The 23,033-nt window shown below is 38.7% G+C and overlaps 2 protein-coding genes across 4 annotated transcripts in view; one reads left to right on the plus strand and one right to left on the minus strand.

Moving 5' to 3' along the window:
• The window catches only part of MTMR7 (myotubularin related protein 7), a 45,490-nt gene extending 40,924 nt beyond the window's left edge, over nucleotides 1–4,566 (plus strand). The window contains exons 13-14 of one of the 2 annotated variants that reach the window (XM_071743448.1): nucleotides 1,184–1,310; nucleotides 1,794–4,566. In XM_071743448.1, coding sequence (XP_071599549.1) covers nucleotides 1,184–1,310; nucleotides 1,794–2,153 — 487 coding nt within the window. In that variant the 3' untranslated portion in view covers nucleotides 2,154–4,566. The remainder of the gene's footprint in view (nucleotides 1–1,183; nucleotides 1,311–1,793) is intronic. The other variant, XM_071743449.1, reaches the window with a different exon arrangement.
• Nucleotides 1,764–22,773, minus strand: VPS37A (VPS37A subunit of ESCRT-I). 2 transcript variants are annotated; one of them, XM_071743451.1, is made up of 12 exons: nucleotides 22,493–22,773; nucleotides 18,447–18,521; nucleotides 17,498–17,612; nucleotides 16,564–16,664; nucleotides 15,394–15,610; nucleotides 14,270–14,340; nucleotides 12,425–12,552; nucleotides 12,279–12,337; nucleotides 12,118–12,186; nucleotides 10,145–10,288; nucleotides 9,814–9,894; nucleotides 1,764–2,242 (listed from the first exon to the last, which is right to left on the minus strand). In XM_071743451.1, the coding sequence occupies exons 1-11, from the start codon at nucleotides 22,618–22,620 to the stop codon at nucleotides 9,814–9,816; spliced, it is 1,188 nt and encodes a 395-aa protein (XP_071599552.1). In that variant the 5' UTR covers nucleotides 22,621–22,773; the 3' UTR covers nucleotides 1,764–2,242. The 2 variants fall into 2 exon arrangements, with proteins under 2 accessions (XP_071599552.1, XP_071599551.1); XM_071743450.1 differs by lacking the exon at nucleotides 1,764–2,242 and adding an exon at nucleotides 5,840–9,638 and having other exon boundaries at nucleotides 22,493–22,772.
• Between the last annotated feature and the right edge of the window lie 260 nt (nucleotides 22,774–23,033).

The raw sequence follows: 23,033 nt of genomic DNA on the forward strand, positions 1-23,033 counted from the left end.
TCTTCCAATTGCAAGTAAAAACACTTGTTAAAAATTCAGTAAATATCCTAAATGACATTTACTGAATCCTTTATTGTCTACTATTCCAAGTAACATCTACTTTAAACCAGTTTTTGGATAGTCATGATCATATTCTTTAGGATAGGGGGGTTTGTAAGAGAAGAACTGATACTGCAGAGCCTTCATCAGACGAGTAATCCTGTTGATTTGAATGGAATTACTTGGCTGCATAACTATTTCCACACATGAATTAGCAATGATAAACTTACAAGATAATGTGACTTAAAATAGTATACTATTGGGCAGGCATATTAAACAACCAAGGAGCACGCACGTGCTCCTAAAATATCCGAGTGCAGCTGAGTGCAAGTCTCTGGATTACTTAACCTGTCTGGTGAACTAGTTACCTACTCAGCCTGGTCGTGGCCTTGGATTGGCTGGAAGACAGAATACAGGAGTAGCAGAGTAAGCTACAGACTTCCAGTTTGAGTCCTTTCCTCCTGAAAATAAAAAATCAACTCAGCTGTTTAACTAAGGGTTTGTTGGGTAATTCCATAGTAGCAGAATGGAGTTAGGCAATGTATGTGCATCATGCAATTTGCCTAGGCTGGTTTAAAACAACAGTTTAATTTTTACTGCTTTTTAGTCTTGATTTTTACTCATTACTGTTGATGCTTCTTTACAGGGGCAAAAAACCTGTTAACTAGCTGCCCCTCACCCCTCTCCTAGCCCCAGACAAAAACCAACTTACAGAATTTCAAAGGTGATTTAATGGGAAGTGGTTGTTCAGAACTATGAATATGAAATGTTGGCTGTCTTAGAGACACCATGACTCTAAAGCCCATAGCTTAGAATAAAAAAGTAATACAGCAAAAGTTTGTGTCCAGAGACCTACTGCCAGCCACGTGATTTAAGTTGAAGGTACATTCACCTCTCTATTGTGTATCAGAATTGGTTCAAGCCATGTATGGCCACAGACTTGCATCTTCAGGACTGAGTCAATGCAAATGAACCACAAATTTTACCAAATATTCAATGAACTTATATGTATGCACTCTAATTAGGAACAATCCATTTTGTGGTTCATTTAGGATTGTGTGGAAAAAAACCACAACTGTGTATTTAAGGTTTCTGAGGCCACCTCACCAAATGTGGAAATTGCCAACTTTCCCATCAATTGCAGGTTCTGGAGTGGTATGTACAACCGCTTTGAAAAGGGTCTGCACCCTCGACAGTCAGTTACTGATTATCTGATGGCAGTGAAGGAAGAAACCCAGCAGCTGGAAGAAGAGCTGGAAGCCTTAGGAGAGGTAACAAATACTTATTCTTGATGCCCCAGATTTAACTGATGGTAAATGAAACCCAGCTCCTCACACTGTATGGTCACCTACATCCTTTTCCAGCATAAGGATATTCAGCCATTACCTTTGTTCTCAAGTAAATTCCAATGAATGTTTTGCATTTAAGACACAACAATGGACTTTTTCCCTTTAGGTATAAAACTTTACCTGTGTTGGTGCACAAGTACTATCCCTGAAAGAAAATTTATATCCTTATGTGACTCAGAAGGATGCTGTAATTCAGCATTGGTTAGTGATAAATTGTGCACTTCACATACTCCAGAAATACAAATAGGCACTTTTAAAGGGTGTCAACTGGGTTGATTTCGGAACTTCAGGGTTTTTTTGTAGGTTTTTGTTTTTCTGTTTTGTTTTTTTAAAGGCAAAGGCATACAAGAGCCTTACTGAGCCCTAAACATGTCCATGTAATATACATTGTTTCCTTTATTTCAGAGATTGGCGAATCTTCAGAAATCACAATTCAATGGTAATAAAGTCAAGAGTAAGCAACAAGACCGAAGCAAACAGTTGGGGCTTACTACTTCCAACAACAGCATTGCCAACACTCCCCAGGAGTATAGCAACGACCTGAAATCATTCCCATCCCGGAGTCCTTCACAAGGGGATGAAGAAGATTCAGCCCTGATTTTGACACAGGACAACCTGAAAAGTTCTGATCTTGACCTCTCAGCTAACAGTGATCAGGAGTCTGGTGTGGAGGACTTAAGCTGCAGGTCCCCAAGTGGAGGTGGGTGCTTGCCTAGTGAAGACAGTGGCAAGGATTCAGATGAGGCTGTGTTCCTGGCAGTCTGAAATACCTTCACAACAGCAAGGATCCAGATCCAGTTGAGTCTTTCAGTCTGGAATGGCATCTTTTCATCAGATGAAGAGAGGTCTGTGGCCTAAAGAGATAATCCAAAGAAAGGGAACTGTGCAATTGTGTAAGTCAAGATCTAAGCAGAACAAGCCATTATTAGCTTTCAGACAATGCTAAAGAAAGGTAATATCTCCTGTTACATTTAGTTAAGCCAATGTGGTGTTTGTTTTATCAATGCTGTACATAATTATTCTTTACTTTGTACATTTCCATACTTATTTATTGTACAAATTAATAGTTTGTCTCCAAAGATGTGCAATTCCAAAGTATTCTCTTACACCCAGAGACAAGGTGAAGATTTATTAGCAATAGCCTTACTGGTGAATCAATCAAAACTTATTTTTGTAGAGCTTTTTTGCCTTCAGTCTCTGTGTATATGCTTCACGTTTTTGTTTTTTTTTTTTCCCTCACGGAACGTGTTACATTTTTAATTCCAGCAATTGTTGTGTATTCTCCTACTAGAATCCTTTAGGGCAAAGCAAAACTAACAAATGGACATGCTTGGTTAGGGCACAAATGAAGATTTGATCTTGCAAAAATATTCTTTAGTAAGAAGTTCCTGCTGGTGCTGCACAGGAATGGATATTATCTGCACTCCAACTCTCAACCAGTATTGGAAGTTCAGTAGTTTCTGTGAGCAAAACTTCAAGGACTATATTAATATTTACACAGCCCTTGTGGTAAAGCATCCTTCTATAATAAAAGGTATGCTAGGTAGCACACTTTAGCCTCTTTAACGTTTTGTTCTCAAGTTTGATCTTACCCTTCTTCCAAACCATCTACATGAGATAGAAAATTTCAAAAGTAATATAAAACCCCAAATTTTCCAGCCTATTTTGATTGCTACTGGTCAGTGTTTTGTTGCAGTGGAATGAGGTACACATAGTAGAGAACAGGGAATCCAAAATCACTTATAAAAATCACTTCTGAAAGCATCACTCCAGTCAGGATGTATATTTTATGATCCCATAAAAAATGCTTCCAAATGTTACTGTTCAAAATATACTAACCACAACCACATTTTTTTTATCTCCCCAAAAAACCTCCCTTTTAGTACTTGCCACCCCAAACAGCGCATGGCAGTGCTCAATTAAGAAGGAGACTGATAACCACAACAAAAAATTTTAATCTTGTTTGGTTTAAGAATTTTCATGGCATTTAGGCATAGGAGTAACAGCTTTCATAATTTAATGTATGGAAGTAAACCACTGAAAATTGTTTAAAATTTGGGATGTTTTGAAACTCACTAAAAAGGCTTCCGTATCAGGATGTTGTTATAGTCAAAGTTGTTGAGGGTTTGGTTTTGTTTTGGGTTTTGTTGGGTTTTTTGTGTTGGGTTTTGTTTGTTTGTTTTTTAATTAAAGCAAGCAGTGAAATTTAATTCATACGGTTGCTCTTACCTGCTTGGAAACAATTTGGTATTTAACTCTAGTACAACAAAGCAGCAGTACTGTACATTTACTGATTGCATTTCATACTGCTACAAATACAGACTTACAGGCAGAATTATATGTTATAAATATACCTCAATTTAGAAGCTGGAAATTTTATTATTCAATCTGCTTTTATGGCATGGCTTTTCATTCTGTTCTGTGAACCTGTGTTATTAAACAAGAGTAGGTAAGCTTCAGTATTGTTAATATCCTCTTAAGGGAGCTGCTCTGTTTTCTTTGAATGAGCACTTCAGTTCCTACAAGCAAGACAGATCTTAATGTTATACTGGAAAGGCCAGATTCTCAATCTGTTACATCACTGCTCAATTGAAATAAATGACAGCTAAAATTTATACTCTCTTGATAATCCAGCCCTCTGTTTTCTAATCTTAGTGAATTTTTAGTAAGCAAACACCCCTCGTTTCAATTGCACTTTTAAAATGTTTCATATTTTGAACATAGCCTTTACAATTTATGGTATTAAAGGACATTTTAAATGTTTTTTCTCAAACTAAAGAAACTTGCTGCAAAATCGGCAATGAAAACTAAACACACAAATATTCTGCCTAAACACTGAGTTTAAAAAAGCAGTGCAATAATATCATATGCCTTTAAAATGTAAAATTGTATATGCTGGTATTCTAATCTCCTAGCTACATCTAGAAATAAATGCAGAACAGGAATATATGCAAATTCAGAGCACTGTCTTCATGTCACTTATGAAACTCTTTGTGACTAACTTTACAACTAAAATTTTATATTATGCCTTTACTAAGCATCCCCCTGTGATGTATCTTTCTTTCAGTCCTTGGAATATTGCATTAGCTGCTACTGTTTTATCATTGTAATGCATGTATTTGTGGCATTACCCTGCTGAGAAACACTTTCAAATAAACACTAAGGTAATTTAGTGTTATGCTTTTAACACCAGTGAATGAAACAAAGGTTTGCTTTCCTAGTTTTTGTACTACAGTTGTCCTTTAACTCAAGAGCTCTTTGTCACTGAGATAATGGGATTTTTGTACATTCCCTGCTTTGATGCTTAAATGCAAGACTTGAAGCTGTGGAGGAATCTACAACTGGTAACTTAGAAAACTGAGGCTCCTCTCAATCAAGTTAATTATATGGGAGTATGTTACTTCCCTTTCTTTTCTTTTTTTTTTTTTTTTTTTTAATGCAATGTGAAACAAAACAAGTATGAGAAAACCACAATACAAACTACACTGACTTCTTGCAGCCTTGTGGGGATCTTCCCTCTGCTGCAAATCCTTGGGTGGGCCTGAGCCCACTGTAATTCAAAATAGGTGTGGTGTAGTTTCAGCCTCATTGGGTTCAGGCTGCTCTTCAGCATGACAAAGTGTATCTAAAGGACACTGAAGGCGAGGGGATCAAACAGCTCAAGTTTTCTCTACAAAACATCACCCTCTAAAGAACAGAAAGAAAATGTATTCACTAGGTGCTTTTATTGGTGGCTCTATACAGGACATAGACAAAGGTGGTAAACTGGTGATGGATTCTAGAGAGCTGAGAAATAAACTAAAAAGATGGAGGGCACAACTCAAGAATGAAGGACATAAAAAGAAGAGAGAAAAGGAGGAAATAAAAGTAAAAGGAGGGAAGCAGGGAACAAAAGCTCTTTGTAAAATTAGCAGTCAGGGAACCACATTCCCTTGAAGACAGCGAGAAGCCAGAGCACCAGTTTACACAGCATAAGATGTCTGATAATACAAATGGATAACAATTAAAACCCATCAACAACAAGGAAGCAGTTTTTGCAATGAAGATAACCATTTAATCACTGTTGATAAGCTAACTTGATGCTTTTATGTGGATGAGGCCCTAATCTGTACAGAGTCCCCAGGTCTGTCACAAACATCACAGCTGAGACAATGGGCTGCTCCCGTGTGCTGGCTGAAGACTGCAGTTTTTAGCTTGGCTGGTCACCCTTACACTCTGTAGTGCAGACATATGAACACCTCAGTGTCTGAAAAATCCAAGGAGGACAGGTAAGTCCCTGACAGTTCATTTGGGAAGGGAGGAGCATGTTGTCAGGCAAATTAAAAGTAGGTCAACTTCTCACAGTACTAAGACACACGAATAATCTACCAAAGATCTGGGCCAAGCATACAGCAAACCTTGAGTTCAGAGAGGCCAAAAATGCCAAAGAATGGGGCTATGAGAAGGAAAGGTAAAATAAGCATTCAGCTTTATTTATATTATTTAAATTGCCAGTATAGCACCTGGAGCCAGCAAATCAGATAATCTTAAATCTTTAAATAAAATTTAGTGGTCTTCCGAGATAAATCATTCTGGAAAGACGCCAATTAAACTTTATGGGTCCAACAGAATCATTGTGACAGAATTCAGACAAGGACACATTTTTAAGTTTTCTGGTTGCCAGCTTAATTCATATTGATTTATTCTGTTTCCAAAGACTAAAATAAACTGAGTTTCATGTTAAGGTATTCCATTATTACTGATGTACAAGCTTTCCTTGTAGCTTATTATTACATAAAAATTTGATCTCTACAGGTATCAGACCAAAACAAGACATCTGCCAAAGCAATAGCCAGAGATGCAATATGGGTTTTGAAAGCCCATTTTAGTGAAGGTGACTCCAGCAATTACTGCTGCTGAAAGGGTTAAACAGGAAAAGCTCAAATCACCACACACAAAGATTAAAACTTTGTCCTTGAGTAGCTTACTGCATATTTCCAGCATAATTCTGTATCCACCCAACAAGTTCTGCAAACTCTATTTGTAATTTAGACAATTACAAGATTTTTCAAAAATCCCAAAGACTTTATTTTAGGTTGAACAAATTACAGTAGTTAACTGTTCAGAATAATATACACAGTAAGGCTGTGATAACTGATTTAACCTTGTTGCTAGAGTTTTAATTCTGTTTTCCCTGACATTCTTTTAAATCTTTCTTAAAAAAAATTTTCCTAGTCTTTGAAAGGAGTAGTAAGAACTTGGACAGAAACAAGTCTTAAGAGATTTTAAACTTCTGTGTTGGGTCAAAGTCCAAAGTGGCCAAGCTGCAGAAGTAGGTACAGAACAAACAGAACTATAGTAGCTCATTAGATACTACTTAGAACTAACTTATTTACAGTCTCTTGCTTGTGCTGGTCAGCATAGCTTTACCTACCTGCAGTACTCATTTTTCATAAAGATTAACATGTCAAATACACTGTGAAACCTACAAAAACCTTTCTTCTAAAAGACCCAGCTGAATGTATAATTAACACCAGTTGTACCTAAAATGAGACCTACTTCATTTCAGACTTATATTTTATAATTTTCTCTGGTCTGCAATAGCATCAGTTACAGTTGCTATGTGAAGAATTCAGTTCTGGATTTAAGTAGTTGCTTGACTCATGGAGCAACAAGAGGCCTAAACTCAGCTACAGAAAACATTTAACAGATCAGATGTTAAAATTAGGCAAACCCAGACTCAATTAGCAGTTACAATACAGGATGTACCCTCACCCTTAATCTTGTATTTTTTGCTTGTTTATTTCACTTTTCCACTTGGCAGAACACCTCAACATGAGCATGATATAGTGCAAGTTTCTCTCCAGAAACAAGTCACTGTATGTAGCCAATCATTCCAGATTGCTTAAAGGTTTCACCTGACACATTTCAGAAGTTTTTAAAATATGCATCTAGCACCAGCTGCCATTCTTTTACACTTCGTAAGGAAGTGTTTAAAGCTGGATTTACACCTACATGCCACATTTCAGCAAAACAAAATAAGCAATGTGCTTAACTGTGAACTACTAGAATGCTAAAAGCCAAAAACCTAACCCTTGACAGGCTCTTATCAGTGTTCCCATAAGTCTTCTGGTGGAAGCATGGTGACTACCTGTAAGGAAAAACGTTCCCATTGGCACAACTAAAAGATAAAAAAAACAAACGAGCAGCAGGTTGCCTTGTTCTTTAAGGGCCAGAAGCAGGCTGGCCATTCTTGCAAGTGAGCAGAATACCTGTGGCTAACCCACTACACCACTGTTAAATACAGAGACCTCTATGCTTCTTTCCTATAGGGTGAGTTTGTGACTGCAAAGGGAGCTAAAAAATAGAGGGGGAAATCCTAAGAATAGGAACACTAGAGAGAAAACAAAGGGAGAAAAGATACAACCTAAAACTTTCATATCCCTGAACAGGACGCTGTATTAAGAACTTGCATTAAGTAATTATTGCTTAATCACAGCTCTTACAACCAGTTTATTTTTCCAGGCACCCAAGTATCTTCTTTGATTTGTACCATAGTTCTATTTTCTTGAGACAGCTGATCTCACATTTTGGGTAAGTTTTTCAAAGAAAATCCCCATCAAAAACCAGTGAACAGTTTAGTCATCCTGAAGGTCAGTAGCTGAAGACAGACAATTACAGTACGTTAAAGTATGATAGGGCTGATACTAAAGCCCCCTCTGAAGAATCACTAGTCTGTGCAACACACTTCTTGCACTTACATAATTTTCAAATTTACTGTAATTCAGAAGAAATGCCTTACTGCATTTTGTCAAAAGAGCACAAAGTGTAGGGCTGACTGGCTGAAGATGAGCAATACAGAAAAGTACCCGCTTGGACTGACATGCTTTAGTTTGAGACTTGGATCTGTGATGTTCTGTGACTCTATCGAGGTGACAAAGAGGCAGTGTCTTGGCTAAGAGGTTTATCTCCAGACAGCTTCCTGAAAAGAAAGAAGTAGGATTCCCAATACATTACTTCATCAGTGCTTTATCTTATTTATCTCTCAGAACCGTACAATACAATTCCGTGACTGTCTCCATGAAACCTAATGCAGTGACAAGGTTAAGAAAAAGGAAGTGTCTTTTTACAAGAGCCATAGAGAAAATTCAGATATGTATTTAGGGGTTGTATTTTTCTCCTACAGATTACTTGGTCCTATCCATCATCACCAGATACACCGCCATGCTAAAAAAAGTCAGCTGACTAGAGGCAAGGTTGTGATTAAAAGGCAGAATTAAGTCTCACTTCCAAATCCAATCACTTCCTTAACATAACACACTATGCAATTTCAGCCAAATCAGTTTTGGTTTTTTTTCCTTCGAATTTGGAAGTAATAACCACTACACTTCACAAAAAGCTTCAGAACTCATTTTTGTAAAGTGCTTTTGAGTTCCTCATATGACAAACATATTCATATTGAATAAAACAGAAACTGGGGGCTGACCTGATTACTTTTACTTTAAGTTAAAAAAAAAAAAAAAAAAAAAAAAAAAAAGAAAGTTAAATTCTTAGATAAAAATTCTGTTTAATTAAATACAGTGGTAGGTACCAAGCCACTCCTGAAAGCAAGTGCATCAATGCTACCGAGCAACATACCAAAACTAAGCAGAGATCATTTATTCTATTTTGATTCCAATATAACTTGTTCCAACACATCCTTTGCTTAATCCAAATCTACTTAACCAAAACAGAATACAGGCTATACTTTGTTTTGCATTATTGAAGTAAAAAAACTTGCTCCTAAACATTTTGGCTTCAAGACAAGTCAGCTTCTGAATCTACTGACAATCTCAAATTACAAAGTTTCCATAGTCCTATTATGACTTACCTCAAACTTTTCCACAGATCAAGCAAAATCTATGTTTAAAGTTCAAAATACAAAAGATATGAATTATGTTTTTATAAAAATGTAAAAAGCTAGTCAAAATTCCATGTTTAGATACTTGATCTCTGAGTAATGGAATATAGCAGCAGGAACGTAAATAAGAACTATCAACAATAAATACAAGCAATTAGTGCAAAGATTGCAATAGAAGGATTCTTGAGTACAATGAGAATAGAAAAGGGACATTCTAATTTGTACAAAAACCATCCCAACTCTGTATACAATCTCTTCTATAAATACAACCATACAAGATGAAATGCTTATTTGCAAATAATAGTTACTAAAAAGTGTGCTTTATTGGGTTTTTCACTCGTTCTCTTGACAGGTGTAGTTTTGCAGGAAGTCTGTAAAGACAAATTTCCAAAATTAGACATTTTAACTACTTCAGAAGTTACGTTTTAAATAATACTAACCATAGATGCAGTACATACTTGATTTCCACAGAAAGCATTATTAGAACACTAAGCACTGTAATAAATCCATTTATAGTTCACCACAAATTGTAACACAGGAGTTTACCTATAGTGGAGCATGAAATTGGCTGTGCATTGCTATTGCCTGTTGAAGTTTTTCTTCTTTGGCTCGTCTACAGTGGCAGAGCTACAAAACAAGACACAGACATCAGAAAAGGGATTTCTGAAAGGAACTTTTACAATACATACTGCAGTTTGTCTTTAATGATTTAGCTATTTTGCATGCTTTTTAAAAGAGGAAAGCCCTGTGAAGCAGGGCTTCTTTTGTTGAAGCTTACTAAAGCACTGTTCTGTAGCACAGGACTGCTCAAATTCTAAGCTTACAATGTATTCACTATGCATATCTCTCAGATGAGAATGATTTATACATTACATACCGTTCTCTTTTCCATGAAACTACTAAGAAAGTCATCTATTTCTGTTTTGCCTTCCAAGAAGTCTTCTGCAATAGTGTCAGATTCCTCTTCAGCTTCATGAGCAGCTACTTTAAGTCTAGCTTGCAGAGCACTTGGACTGCAACTCTAAGAAAATAAAAACTCCTATGTAACATTAAACTGTCCATCAAAACCTACACTTCTAAGATGATAAATGACTACATAAATACTATATATGAGTAGAGCAGTTATTACATAAAGCCTAAGTTATCAGATGAAGCTTAAACAGCCTAGCTTATTAACTAGGAAGAATAACGTAAGGAAAGCATTGCTTGTTTTGGTCTTGATTCAGTCATTCTCACAGATGTATAAAGCTTTCTAACTTCTACCCTCCACTGTAGAAAGCATCCAACTTAGACATCTGACAAGTTCCTAAGTGCCCTATTTCTGAGTAGAACTAGTATTTTAGGTATCTTCAATAAATAGGGTCTACTTTTGAAACTCAGAAGTGCACTGTAATTGTAAAAAAAAAAAAAAAAAAAAAAAAAAAAAAAAAAGGTGCAAAGCAGATGGGTTGCTAATCTATACCAGTAAGCTCATTCTTCTGTTCTTATAAACATCAAACCTTATTTCTATTTATTGATTTATTGCATATAATTTACTTATTTTTCCTCTAATATCTTGGGGAAATTAAATCAGAATGAGTCACGTTTTCAGTAGGAATTTGTACAGAGACAGAACTGCAAAATTAAGATATTTATAGATATTACATGTTTGGAAAGGTACTTCATCTACCCTATGTAAAATATTTTACATGCTTCTGTATAACTGTAATTTAATCAGAAATTTCCTCTTAAATGTATCTTGTACAAAATTAAACTATGTCTAAAATTCACATTATTGTAAAAATACTTGTCTGGATCACTGAAGGAGAGATAACAGGAGATACCAGGTGCACAGCAAACATCATTACATGGAAGATACAGCATATGTGGAAAGCCAGTACAAAAATCCAGCTGGAACTCCCCAGCTCTCAGCCTCCCAACCATCATTAAATTGAATAACCAAATCTAGCTCGGAAGAAAGAAAAGGTAATATAGCAGGGGGGTACTGTGTCCTGCTCCTGAGTGGTTTCTTACAGAAATATAAAATTTCTCAACTTTAAAGCCAGCTTGCACCACACAGAAAGGAAGCCTAAAGAGCCAGACTATTCTGATATTCAAGTGAGAAAACATTAAATCATTTAGGTTATCTATGAAAAAAGATTGGTATGCTGTCATGTAACTTTTTCCTTAATATTTTGGGGTTTTTTTGCCATTTTGAAATAGAGATATTATGTATGGCATTTTGATGGACTAATATTCTCAGATGATAAGTCTTACAAACAGTGAAGATTTCAGTGCAGAAATTGATTTATGAGAAGTTAAATCTTCTAATGCATATCCTGGTACACATATTAAGAAATTATTCTCCTCCTCCAAATTGTTTTTTAAAGTAATGACTTTACCCTATTTGTGCTTTAGAATGTACAACTTTTGACAGAACATATAATGTTACCCAAAATAACCATACTCAGTGAATCACAGAATTTAAGTTTCTAAAGCAATGGCTTCCTCGGGTACAGTTTTACCAGCCCATTATGTTAAATAGGTATTAATTAAGCCTTTTAAAAATCATTCTATTCTCAAAACTGGTAAGACCCAGGATTGTACTTAAGAATAGCTCTAAATGCTTATCACATGCCCTTCGTCCATCTTTGCATCCACTCTAGGGTTAAAAACACCTGCAACAACCAACTCAAAACCAACAATTATAACACTGTTCTGCTTTCAAAGTATTAGGTACTCCATCCCCTTTCCATACTTGATGTGAACCAAATCATATAAATCCAGAAGAATTTTTTTGGTAAAGATACAAATAAAAACTTCAGTTTTATTTAAGTATTCTCATGGAATAATAGGATATTGAGATTATACCTCACTAAGTTCATGCTGTCTTTGCATCTTTTTTTCAAAGGCTGCTTTCATCTGTGTGAGTTGCTCATACTGGAAGGAAGAAGAAAAAGCATGTTTTCCCCCTGAAAAAAACCAGACTATTACAACTAGTATTTCTGAAAAAGATTTTACTGTTCACTTACTTTATCCAACACCGTCTGTCTTTTTGCCTCGAGACTAGGCTCCAGCAATAAATTTTTTTCTGTAAAATAAAGTCACTATTACTACTTTTTTAAAGGATTCAGTTTGCAGAATACAGCCACAGATGTTATATGTTTTGACAACTTACTTGCCAGCTCTTCAATGCTTTTCACTAACTCATCTCTATCAGCAATTACTTGCTTCAGTTGTGGTAGGGTCACAAACTTTTCCAGTAACACTTCCTCTTGCTCGTTCATATTGGTCAGCTGGGATATACTACATTCAAACAGAAAGAAAGCAGATTTAAAAAAATAAAAATTAAAAAAAAAAATAATTTATTGCCAAATAATTATGGATTCTATGCTGAGAAAGACAAAACCTAAAACATCTCACTCCTTCTTCCCCCAGCCTCAACTTCACTGTTATTCCCAACACCTCTACCCCTCCCCACCCCAAGCACTGTGGGGAGAGGGGGGCTTGCAGGTGTTACACTCAGTCAGTAATAGTTCAACTCTGCTGCTCCTTCCTCCTCACACTTTCCCCCTGCTCCAGCATGGGTCTCTCTCCACAGGCTGCAGTTCCTGGCAGGAGAGCCTGCTCTAGTGTGAGCTCTCCATAGCTACAGTTTCCTTCAGGGTGTATCTGCTTGCTCCAATATGGGGTCCTCCATGGACTGCAGTGGGGACCTGCTCCAGCATAGTCTTCTCCATGGGTTACAGGGCTCTACTCTAGTCTTTCCAAAACACCATTCCTCCCTGACCTTAGTGTTCACAGGATGCTCACACTTTTCCCCCCCTCCTCTCAATAAGCATTGCCTCTACAGCATTCACTCTTTCAAATACGTGTTTTCACAGAGGCACCACCTGCTTCACTGATAACTCAGCTGTTCTGCACTGGGTCTGCTGCCAATCTGGCTGTGCCTTGGTCCCTCCTCACAACAGTCACCAGTGCAGCCCCCAGCTACCAAAACCTTGCCATCTACAGGCACTAGAGCTGCTCAGAACAGATGCAATACTATTTGTGATTTAACTAAAGCACCACCAGAATGATTAGGGACTTGATTAGAATGTTTTAGCAAAGAAAATACACTTCCCTCCAAAATACCTAACTTTCTACAACATAATGGGAATGATGTTAGAACTTGCAGCTGATTTAGCTAAATTAGACAGGCTCTTATGAAGGTGGCAAGGGAAACAAATTAAAAAAAACAATTCAGAAGTCCTTGCCAAAGGTCTTTGAAAGGATAGAATTTTCAATCACTTAGCTATGACATCACCAAGACATGTGGTCAGAAAAAAAAAAGTCTCCTAGGACCCTTTCAGAATTAACAGGTAATTTGTAATATATTAATTCCCAGACTGATCGAGGAAGCTGTCTTACTAGATCAGAGCAAATTGCTAGGAACAATAACACTTTTGATGAAAATAGTTGTGCAGTATGTGCATGAAGCATTTAGATGTGGAAGGAATTTAAATTGGGACAGCTGGCATGTTTACCACCTGGATTCATCTAACTCAAATTCCTTTCACAAGCTGAGCTGCTCTCCAGGTAATCCGCTGTTTACCCGGCACTACAGTCCTTCAGAATTTAAAAGAATGTAATTTGTGAACCCATCTCAAGTCCATTTCCTTGTCCCATTTCCTCCTTCAAACACTACACTTACTGTACTAGTAGAAATTAAGTTCCTGGCAAGGCCCCAGAAGACAGCAGAACACTGATAGTTAGGAAAAGTAAAAATAAATGCTCTTTTTCCTAGTGCTGAATCATGAACTGTTCCTGCAGAGAAAACCCTAAGCAAGCAGTTCATTTGAATACAAGGATGGCTTGGTTTCCAAATCTAAAATTTTGGTAAGTGGTAATTCTCCTATTTATAATTTCTACAAAAACCTTTTTTTCAGTGATGTACACAGACTTTTGACAAAAATCAGCTGCAGACCAGCAACAAAAGCCTTTTAATGACTACAGAAAGATATACTGCCTCCTGAAAATTTACCTGAGTTCTGAGAGTTCTGGAAATGTATCAGGAACATCAGGCATCTTGTAAGTAAATCCATTCTGACCAACCTAAACAGAAGTTGATAAGTGTTTAATAGATTTCTGAAGAACAATTTCTTGATATTTAATCTGAGTAATCCAAAACTGAAAATGAATATTTTGCCAGCAGTAATAAAAGTGAGAAAAGCAGTACGATGCAGCAGCACTGGTCTCCAAAAGAAAGATGTCTCAACTCAGCCATGGCAACAAAATACCTGAGGATGTTTGGAGTGGCATGTCATAAAACATGACTCCATTTGGGAGGAAAATAATTCTGTCTTGCTATGTCCTCCATCTGACATCAGTTGGATGACCCAAAAAACAGACAGGAGAAGTGTAACTTAGGGAAGTGAAAACAGAGAAAAAGGTGGACATTATCTCTTCCACATGGTTTTTAACCCCATGGCTTTCCCTTATGGGGAAAAAACATTTTTAGACAATGAAAAAAAGTCTGTCTTCACAGAACGTAGAAATTTAAAATTCTAAAAAGCCAGAAAAGTGTCTTCCAAGATTAAGAAAGCTTTTGATCCTAAACACAAGATTTGATGAAAGACTGAACATTTAAAGTTTCTGGAGGAGATTAAAAAAAATCCTTCCAGACTGTTACCAGTGAGGAGTTTGAAAGTACATGCATGCAAGATCTGTGAAGAAAAGCTCTTTTAAGCATGAAAACAAGAAATAACTACTCTATACATAAAGGCTTGAGACTGCACATCATTCTTGCCTCATAGGTTCTGGGTAGGATATCCCATATAGAGAAAAGGATATAATTCTGTGGCTGGAGAAGCAGTCACAGCTGCACTACAGGTGAGTGCAGCCCCCCTGCGCCCCCCCCAAAAAAAAAAAAAAAAATCTATTTAAAGATATTTAGCATAACACTGGTTTCACTGAAACTCAGGATTTAAAGTTTGTTCTAAAAAACTTTTCAAAGCCAGAATGACAGTTTCATTTTCTTAGCACCATCAAAACAAGAAGTGCAGTGACTCAGACTGTTCCTTTGATTTTTGCAGCAATAGCCCAAGAGCCCTCAAGGGAACTTATACCCACTGTCTGACAGCTTAGGCAGCAAAACTCAGCACAGACCTGAAGCACTGCTTCTGCTGTTGGAACAGGTAGTGGCAGATCAGTAATCAAGCCGTAAGAGGGAGCAGCAGGCTTGTCTGGAGTGTAGCTTGAAGAAACTGATTCAGCAACTGGCACGGCTGCCATTGCTCTGTTTGTTTCTTGAGTTGGGTATGGAGGAAGAAATGGAAACCTCTGAGGAGCATAAGGAGGAATTCCAGCTGGTTTGTTGTAAAGGCTAAAGACAAACAAACACAAACCACAACCATGAGCAAACAACTACTCACACATATTTCTTATCAATTGAATCAGAATTACTAGACCACATACAAGACTTAAGATTGAATTTTTAATGACCATGAACTTAGCATTTTCTCTTCTCAGTTACTTCCAATGTAGTTGTCTACTTTATGTCTTGTTCTGCGACATAAAATACAACTACATTAAAGTATATTCTTATAGAGCAGCCAAATACACAGTTACTCTCTTGATAGTAAGAAAGTAACTTCTCAAAAATTTATGAGAACATAAATTTTAATTATTTCAATCTAAAAGTCCTGAGAAATGTAACTGTGTTGTACAGTCATTCTTATTTAGAGCACAGCATTTAACACCTTGGGCAACACACATAATTACTTCTAAATAATAGGAATGTTTTTTTTTTTTAAGCTCACAATTGCTGCTGCCTCTAAACCCACTATCATTGTCAGCCACATGAACCAGAGTTGTACTGATAAAGCTGTAATGTCTGACTCCTTTTGCATATTTAATACAATTATTTAAATTGCACAATTTCTGCTGAACAGTTGTGCAAGAGAAGCTGCCTCTAAGCCTGAAAGATTATGATCAGAACATGAAGAAACACAACTGGTCAGGTCATGATCTACTACAAATCCAAGATTTAACCTGATAATGTAAACTTTTATTCTTTTCCAAGAAAACTGAAACACAAAGTTATGTCAACACACTGATAAAGTAATACCTATGAAACATAGTGTTTTTTTTTTCACAAAACTCCATGCCATCAAGAATGCACAAGAAATTGTACAAGGTCAGGGAATCTGTGTCTCCCAGTACAACCACTGTATTATTCTTGTTCCTTCCCTCCTAATACATAGTTTCATCTCTTTTTAAAAAATTTAATTACTACACATTAATACAATTCCACTCATCATGTGTATTGATACTTACTATGGAAATGATGTTGAGCTAGGAGCCAGAACTGGGGGATTCTTCCAAAACTCATCCAGTAAACTTTGAATAATTTTTCCAAGATCTGAGTGCATTGTGAACTGGTAAAAACAAAAACCAATGCAGAAGAAAAATTATACCTGGAATACTACATTTTCAAATGTGCTGAACTTGACCATTTATTATCCCCACATGGCAGTGCTGGAAGCTGTTTCAGAGATACCAGCTAATGTAAAGCTCCAAAGTGATAAAGCCACCAGAACTGAACAGAAACTGAAAATTTTTTGTACATTTCTTTATCAATGGAAGCTCAACCAAGTACAACATTTCTGATGGTCATTTGGGAAAATTATGAAAGGGGAAAAATAAGAAAAAAAATAAGCAAGATTTGAGACAAAAAGCATTAACTGCATTCTGAAAAGTCATAACCTCCCCATAAACCCCACCCAAAAAACCCAACCACATCCTTGTTGGTAGAGAAAAGGGAAAGAAAAAATACCAAACAAAGCAATATGCTGTTGGAACAGCATATTAAAATCCTGAATATCAGAGCTAAAACACTGACATCTTTCTAGCACAACTATGGTAGAAACAACTATGTTACAAAACAGTCTTACAGCATCCTTGTTTTTTATTTGGAATACACTGTGGAGAAACAAGAACTGTGCTATTGATACTAACAAGACAAGTGATAGGAACTTTCTAAGACACCATAACTTAGAACAGTTTTACATATATGGAATACTCAACTCGGAAACAGGAGCAGTAATAGACATACACTCAACACTACTCAGACCCATCAAAATACAGTCTGAGAGGGATTAGGCTGTGTACTAATTTTCTTACACTAGAAATCCTAGGAATAATCTAGTATGATATGTATTAGAATTGCTATTAGCCACAGATATGTGTGAAGCTACAAATTAAGACATACATTACTTATTAATGGACTGGTCACGTATACTCCCTGCTTGTCCATTAAATGATGTCTCACAGGTGGGAAAACACTGATGACTGGTTTTTCCTGAGGAAACTGAGGTGGAAGCAAGCTGCAAATACAAGAATAATCATTACTACAGCTACATCACATGATACAGTTTTCTTGGCTTCTTTTGCCAAGAAAAAGTATTATTGATTACATAAACTTATTTTTCTTTAAGAAGATATAGAGAAATTTAGAGGGAATAAAGTGCATAAAGGGATTATTCAGTTACAAAATTAGACCAGGCAGATTAGAACAACAGACTTCCACGAACTGAAGGGGCAAATTATAGTGTAACAATGCAGCAATTATGTCTGCAAAGAAAAAGCAGTAGCATAATGACAGTATTTTCTAATACAAATATTATTACTACAAAAACAATGGAGTGTAAACCTGCAAGAACATCAGGCAAGTTATTTGGATAAAGTAATAAAACACTTGTGAACAGAATACAGAATACAACCAATATTTTCCAGACTAAAAGTGCCCTCCCAAAGTAAATTCACAGGAACTGGTACAATAAATCACTTATGTTGTGATCTGGAAGCTTCACTGGGCTAAGACTTATGAGTTACAGCAGATTAGCAAATGACTAAGTTGTTTTTTCAGTAGGGGATTCAAAGTCATCAGAAGCCCTCAAGTGTCCTCTCATACTTACCTTTAACTAAAACCATATAGGTATCTTAAGAGCTGAGCACAGCAAAGTAGTTTTGCTTTCAAAGCTGCATCTCTGCATCTTGTACAGAACTAGTTTCATTATGAACATTACAAGTGCTATTGCAAATCCAGATCACAGTTCCTGAAATAAATTATGAAATGGATGCAATTTATGTTCTATTACTACTTTTTAAGAAAAATTATAATTTTCAAGATGTGCACAGAGACATCTCACTCTACTTACATGTTAATATTAATTGTCAAGTTGTTTACAGTGAATGGCAGTCGATATTCCACATCTTTCTGAATTTCTGCAATCCTGTCAAAGAAAAGAAGTTTGTTAGCATCCAGTTCCTGGTCAATATAACAGCCTAAAGTCTAAAAATTAAAAAAAAAAAAAAAAAGCATGACCTCAGACCTTTGTATTTAGATGAGTTTTGAAAAGCCTTGTAAGAATAGAATTGAAAATGCTGCAATAAGTTGATATTAAATATAGTATTCTGAAGCCTATAAGGCTTAAAGCAAAAAAAAAGTAGATTCAACTTTTAAACCTCATACATGAGCACAAGGAATGAAACTGTGATACTCACTGATCTGACGACAAACTCAATTTATTTTTCTCCACTTACTGGCCTAGCTTAAGTATCCAGGAAAACATTTATTTTGTCAAGGCATTGCAATTGGTTTCCAACTCAGTATTCCCAACTCTGCAAAACTGCCTACAGATCAATACTTGTAACATACATTAGACTAGGCTTTCTTCCTTAATAGATTAGCTTACTATTTAATAGTAGATTTTTCCATGTGCATCAAATTCTAAGCACTTACACAGGTATTTTCAGGAATTATCTGGAGAAAAGCTGGAGAAAAACAATTTAAAACTCTGTAATCCAGTGACACTCAAACACATAGACCCAAAATCGCTGAGTGAAGAGACGTGTATCTTATGAAATATGCTTAGATGGAAATTTGCTTCTCCTGTTACATCAAAGTTACTGAGAAAAATCTTTACATCAGTTGCAATAATAGGAAGTTGATTTCAGTACTCAAAGCACTCTACAATTCCTACACACAGCAAGACTGTTTTGAAAGGTGGCATCTCAAAGAATACATAGTAGGAGGAGTACATCACTTAGTTCAGAAGCAAAACTTCTGTGAAATACAAACGTACCTAAGCTGGCACTGAGAGAGAAAGGAAGACAGAAAATTAGCTTCACCTTATAATACTTCAATCACACTTCAAAAGCAGAGCGATTCTTCTTCCATGTATTTTTCCTGCCTACACTTGGTTAATAACACTCTTCTCCCTCACCTCTCTAAGGCTCCCTTATACAGACAGGGAATGTAGCTCCAGTCAGGAATAATGGAAGCTAGGTGTTGCCAAAATGCCTCTTTGTGCCCAACTTCAGAAACACCTTGCAACACCCCCCCACCCCCCAGAATACTACTGGTGAGCACGTGTTAAGCATAGCAGTGGGTATGTTTCCTACCTCTCCAAAGCATTATTTGCTCTCAGAAATTAAAATTCTAGTTTTCAGAGCTCTGAGAATACACAAACCTAGCCATACACCTTGCTTTCCACAGCCCGACCTTGTTCCTCAGGATCCTTGTTCCACAGACACTCAGGATCTGCTCTTTCGTTGTGAAACCACACACTGTTTGAATAATCTGGCAGCTACCTTCAGCACAGGAGAATTCATCTCAGAGTCGAGGGAGGGTTCTACTGTGATATAAGACACACCAAAATAACAGCCCTTTCATTCTTAACTACAGGACTCTTCCCGGAATCTCTCATGCATGTTCCTTCCCTGCCATGTATTTTAATTGCCTGCTATGAAATCCTTTTAAGAAGGTATATAATTATGCCCAACTCACACAGACAACCTACAGGAACTGGGGAAGAAGAGGAGAACAGGGAGGAGGAAAAGGAGAAATCCAGAATCTCACTGAGCTGCCAAAACTGTTATAACCTCCTAAAGCCCTGACTCAATAAACTTAGTTGTCCCCTCCCCAAGTAATAATGAGTAAACTGGAAAAACAATGCATTCTTAACTTTGGCTAGAACAACAGCAAACACATGAAAGTTATTATTTAAACACAAAAACTTGATTTCAAGCTCCTAGCCCTTGAGGAATCCTAGAAGTATTTAAACACAAAAACTTGATTTCAAGCTCCTAGCCCTTGAGGAATCCTAGAAGTATTTAAACATAAAAACTTGATTTCAAGCTCCTAGCCCTTGAGGAATCCTAGAAGTATTTAAACATAAAAACTTGATTTCAAGCTCCTAGTCCGTGAGGAACCCTAGAAGGAAGGCTAGCTATTTTAATGAAAACAAGGTCACATACACCTGGGCTCAGACACCACAACCCAAACGCACCTAACTTAGGTAGCTATGCCATGCCAAGAATTTTATTTTGAGCATTTGAGCAACGAGTAGGTGGGACACACATAAATGAATGACAAAATATACTATTCAGGCAAACACTGGAATGACATTTATTTAATCATTGCTTAGGAAAAAACCCTGTCACAATGCTTAACGCATAGTGCAATCCCACAGATCTGTGGTGCTATGGAGTCTTTAGGACATCGGTCTCAGTCAAAAAAAACTTGGTACTTTTGAAAACTTGCACAAGTACACATACCTTTTTAAAAGTACAGAATTTGAGGGACTGTTACTGAGATTTACTCAGTAATAGGTATCTCTAATGAAAACTGTACACTGCAGAATTTACTCCTTTGCTTGCCTACTCTTAGGGGTTTCTACACCTACTTTTAAGAGAGATCAGGTGCATAGTTTACATGGCTGTAGAGTTACATCTGAGCAGGTAACATCTCCCTAGCCCCTTGTCTCTGTTCCTGAATGCAGGGTCCATTCCCTTTCTGCCTGTGCTTGAACTGGTGCCTGCACAAACAGGTACTAGGCAAGTTTAGCAAGCTGACTTTGACAAAAACTGATCACCTGTTTTGAGGATTTATCTTGGGGTGAGCTCATCTCCCTGGCAGAGAAACAAGGGTAAAACTGAAAGACTAAGGTCAGTCCAACAAAACCTACTAGTTAGGCAAGCTGCTGTGTATTCTTAGAAAAGCAAATCACCTCTTAAAAATATGTGCAAAACTAGCTCTGAATAGATTTAAGTTTAAACAAGCAACCATGCTTTGCAATACTGTCATACTTATGTTTCCCATGTAGTAATTAAAAACATTAGGGTTATGAGTGATCTGTAATTATTAAACTCAGAAAGAAGTATTTCTTACAATCCCTGCTCCAGTCTGACATAACAGAAATTTCTCCTTCCTTCTTCTGTATTGTTTTGAAGGCATCTATCATTCCACTTCAACAGACACCCTAGGAAGAATGATGAATGCTCACATGTTAAACGCAAATATAACCTGGAATATATGAGGTATAGATCTGCTTTTAAAGGCCAACACTCTTAAATGACTGAAATTCTGGGAAAACAGCAACATACTGATGGCTCAGAGTATCTCAGGATAAAGGAAGGCGTTTTGCTCCAAAAAACTGTGGCTGTTGAACAGGAAAAAAACACCTGACTCTGGTGAGAATCAAAATAAAACAAGTTACTACGGAACTTAGTCTGTTGTGGGCAAGTTAGGACTATACATCAGAAAAACAGCTTGCAGAGCCAGCAGGGCTGTCGTGCCACTGCTGATGACCTTTGCGACGCACAGCAGCTCCTGTATTCTTAATTTTTAAATAACTACGGCCATACAACCATTTTCCAGAAAGGGCTTTACCCCGACACACGCAATCTGCATCTCTTTACAGACCTTAAAACCCAATAAATACTTTAGCCGACTTTCCGGCCAGGCGGCCGGTGTCACCGGGCACGACGACCTCCGCCCGATCACCCGGCCAAGCCAGACCGACACACCCCCAGCCCGGGGGGACGAACCGGCCCCGACATCCCGCGCTACCCGGCACCGAATTCTGCCTTCGGTTCCCCAGGGCAGCCCCCACCCCGCCGCGGGCTCGCTGCCCGCTGTCCTCCGGGAGCCGCCGGGACCCCTTCCCCCGCCCCGAAACACGACGGGGTTGGCCCGACCCGAAATGCAGCCGTGGTTTCCTGTTTACAAGCACGTCCGCGGGCCGGCGGGACCGAACCGGGCCTCCCCGGGAGGGGACGGGGCGCACTCCTAAGAGGTGCCCGTGTGGACACACGAGGCCCTCCCGAGACGCGGCCTCAAAGGAGCCCCCAGCGGCCCCGGTCCCGGGTCGAGTGACACCCGCTGCCCCCCACCCACTGCCCCCCGGCCGCGGCCACTCACGAGGCGTGGGCGCCGCGCAGGGACTCGATCTGCCGCTGCTTCTGCTGCTGGAGGCTGGTGAGGGCAGGCAGCGGCGCGGCGGACGAGGAGGAGCCGCCGCCCTTAGCGAGGGGAAACAACCAGTTCATCCTCCCCGCGGCAGCCCCCGGCGGGCGCGGCGCTACCGGCGGCACCGCGTCCCGGGCTCGGTCGCTCGCGCATGCGTGCAGCGGCGGCACCGCCTTCCCTCCCCCCGCTCTCCCCGGCTCCCTCCCGGGGCCCACCGGCGGCGGCGCCCCGCCCGCTCCCGCCCCGTCCCGCCCCGCCCCGCCCGCTCCTCCCCGCCCCGCCCCCCGTGGCACGCGGGTTGCGTCACCGCCGCGCGCCTCCGGCCCCGGCCGCAGCGGGAAGCGAAGAGCGGCACGCGCCCTGGGCGAGCGGCGGGGGGGCGGGGCGAGCGGCGGGACGGAGGGCGGGGCTAAGGGCGTGCGCGGCCGCTGATTGGTGCCCCCGCCGTCGGTCAGAGGTGAGGGGAGAAAGGCCGCGTCGCGCGGCGATGACG

The sequence above is a fragment of the Heliangelus exortis genome, chromosome 4, assembly GCF_036169615.1.
Source record: "Heliangelus exortis chromosome 4, bHelExo1.hap1, whole genome shotgun sequence".
In the NCBI taxonomy this organism is placed as follows: domain Eukaryota; kingdom Metazoa; phylum Chordata; class Aves; order Apodiformes; family Trochilidae; genus Heliangelus; species Heliangelus exortis.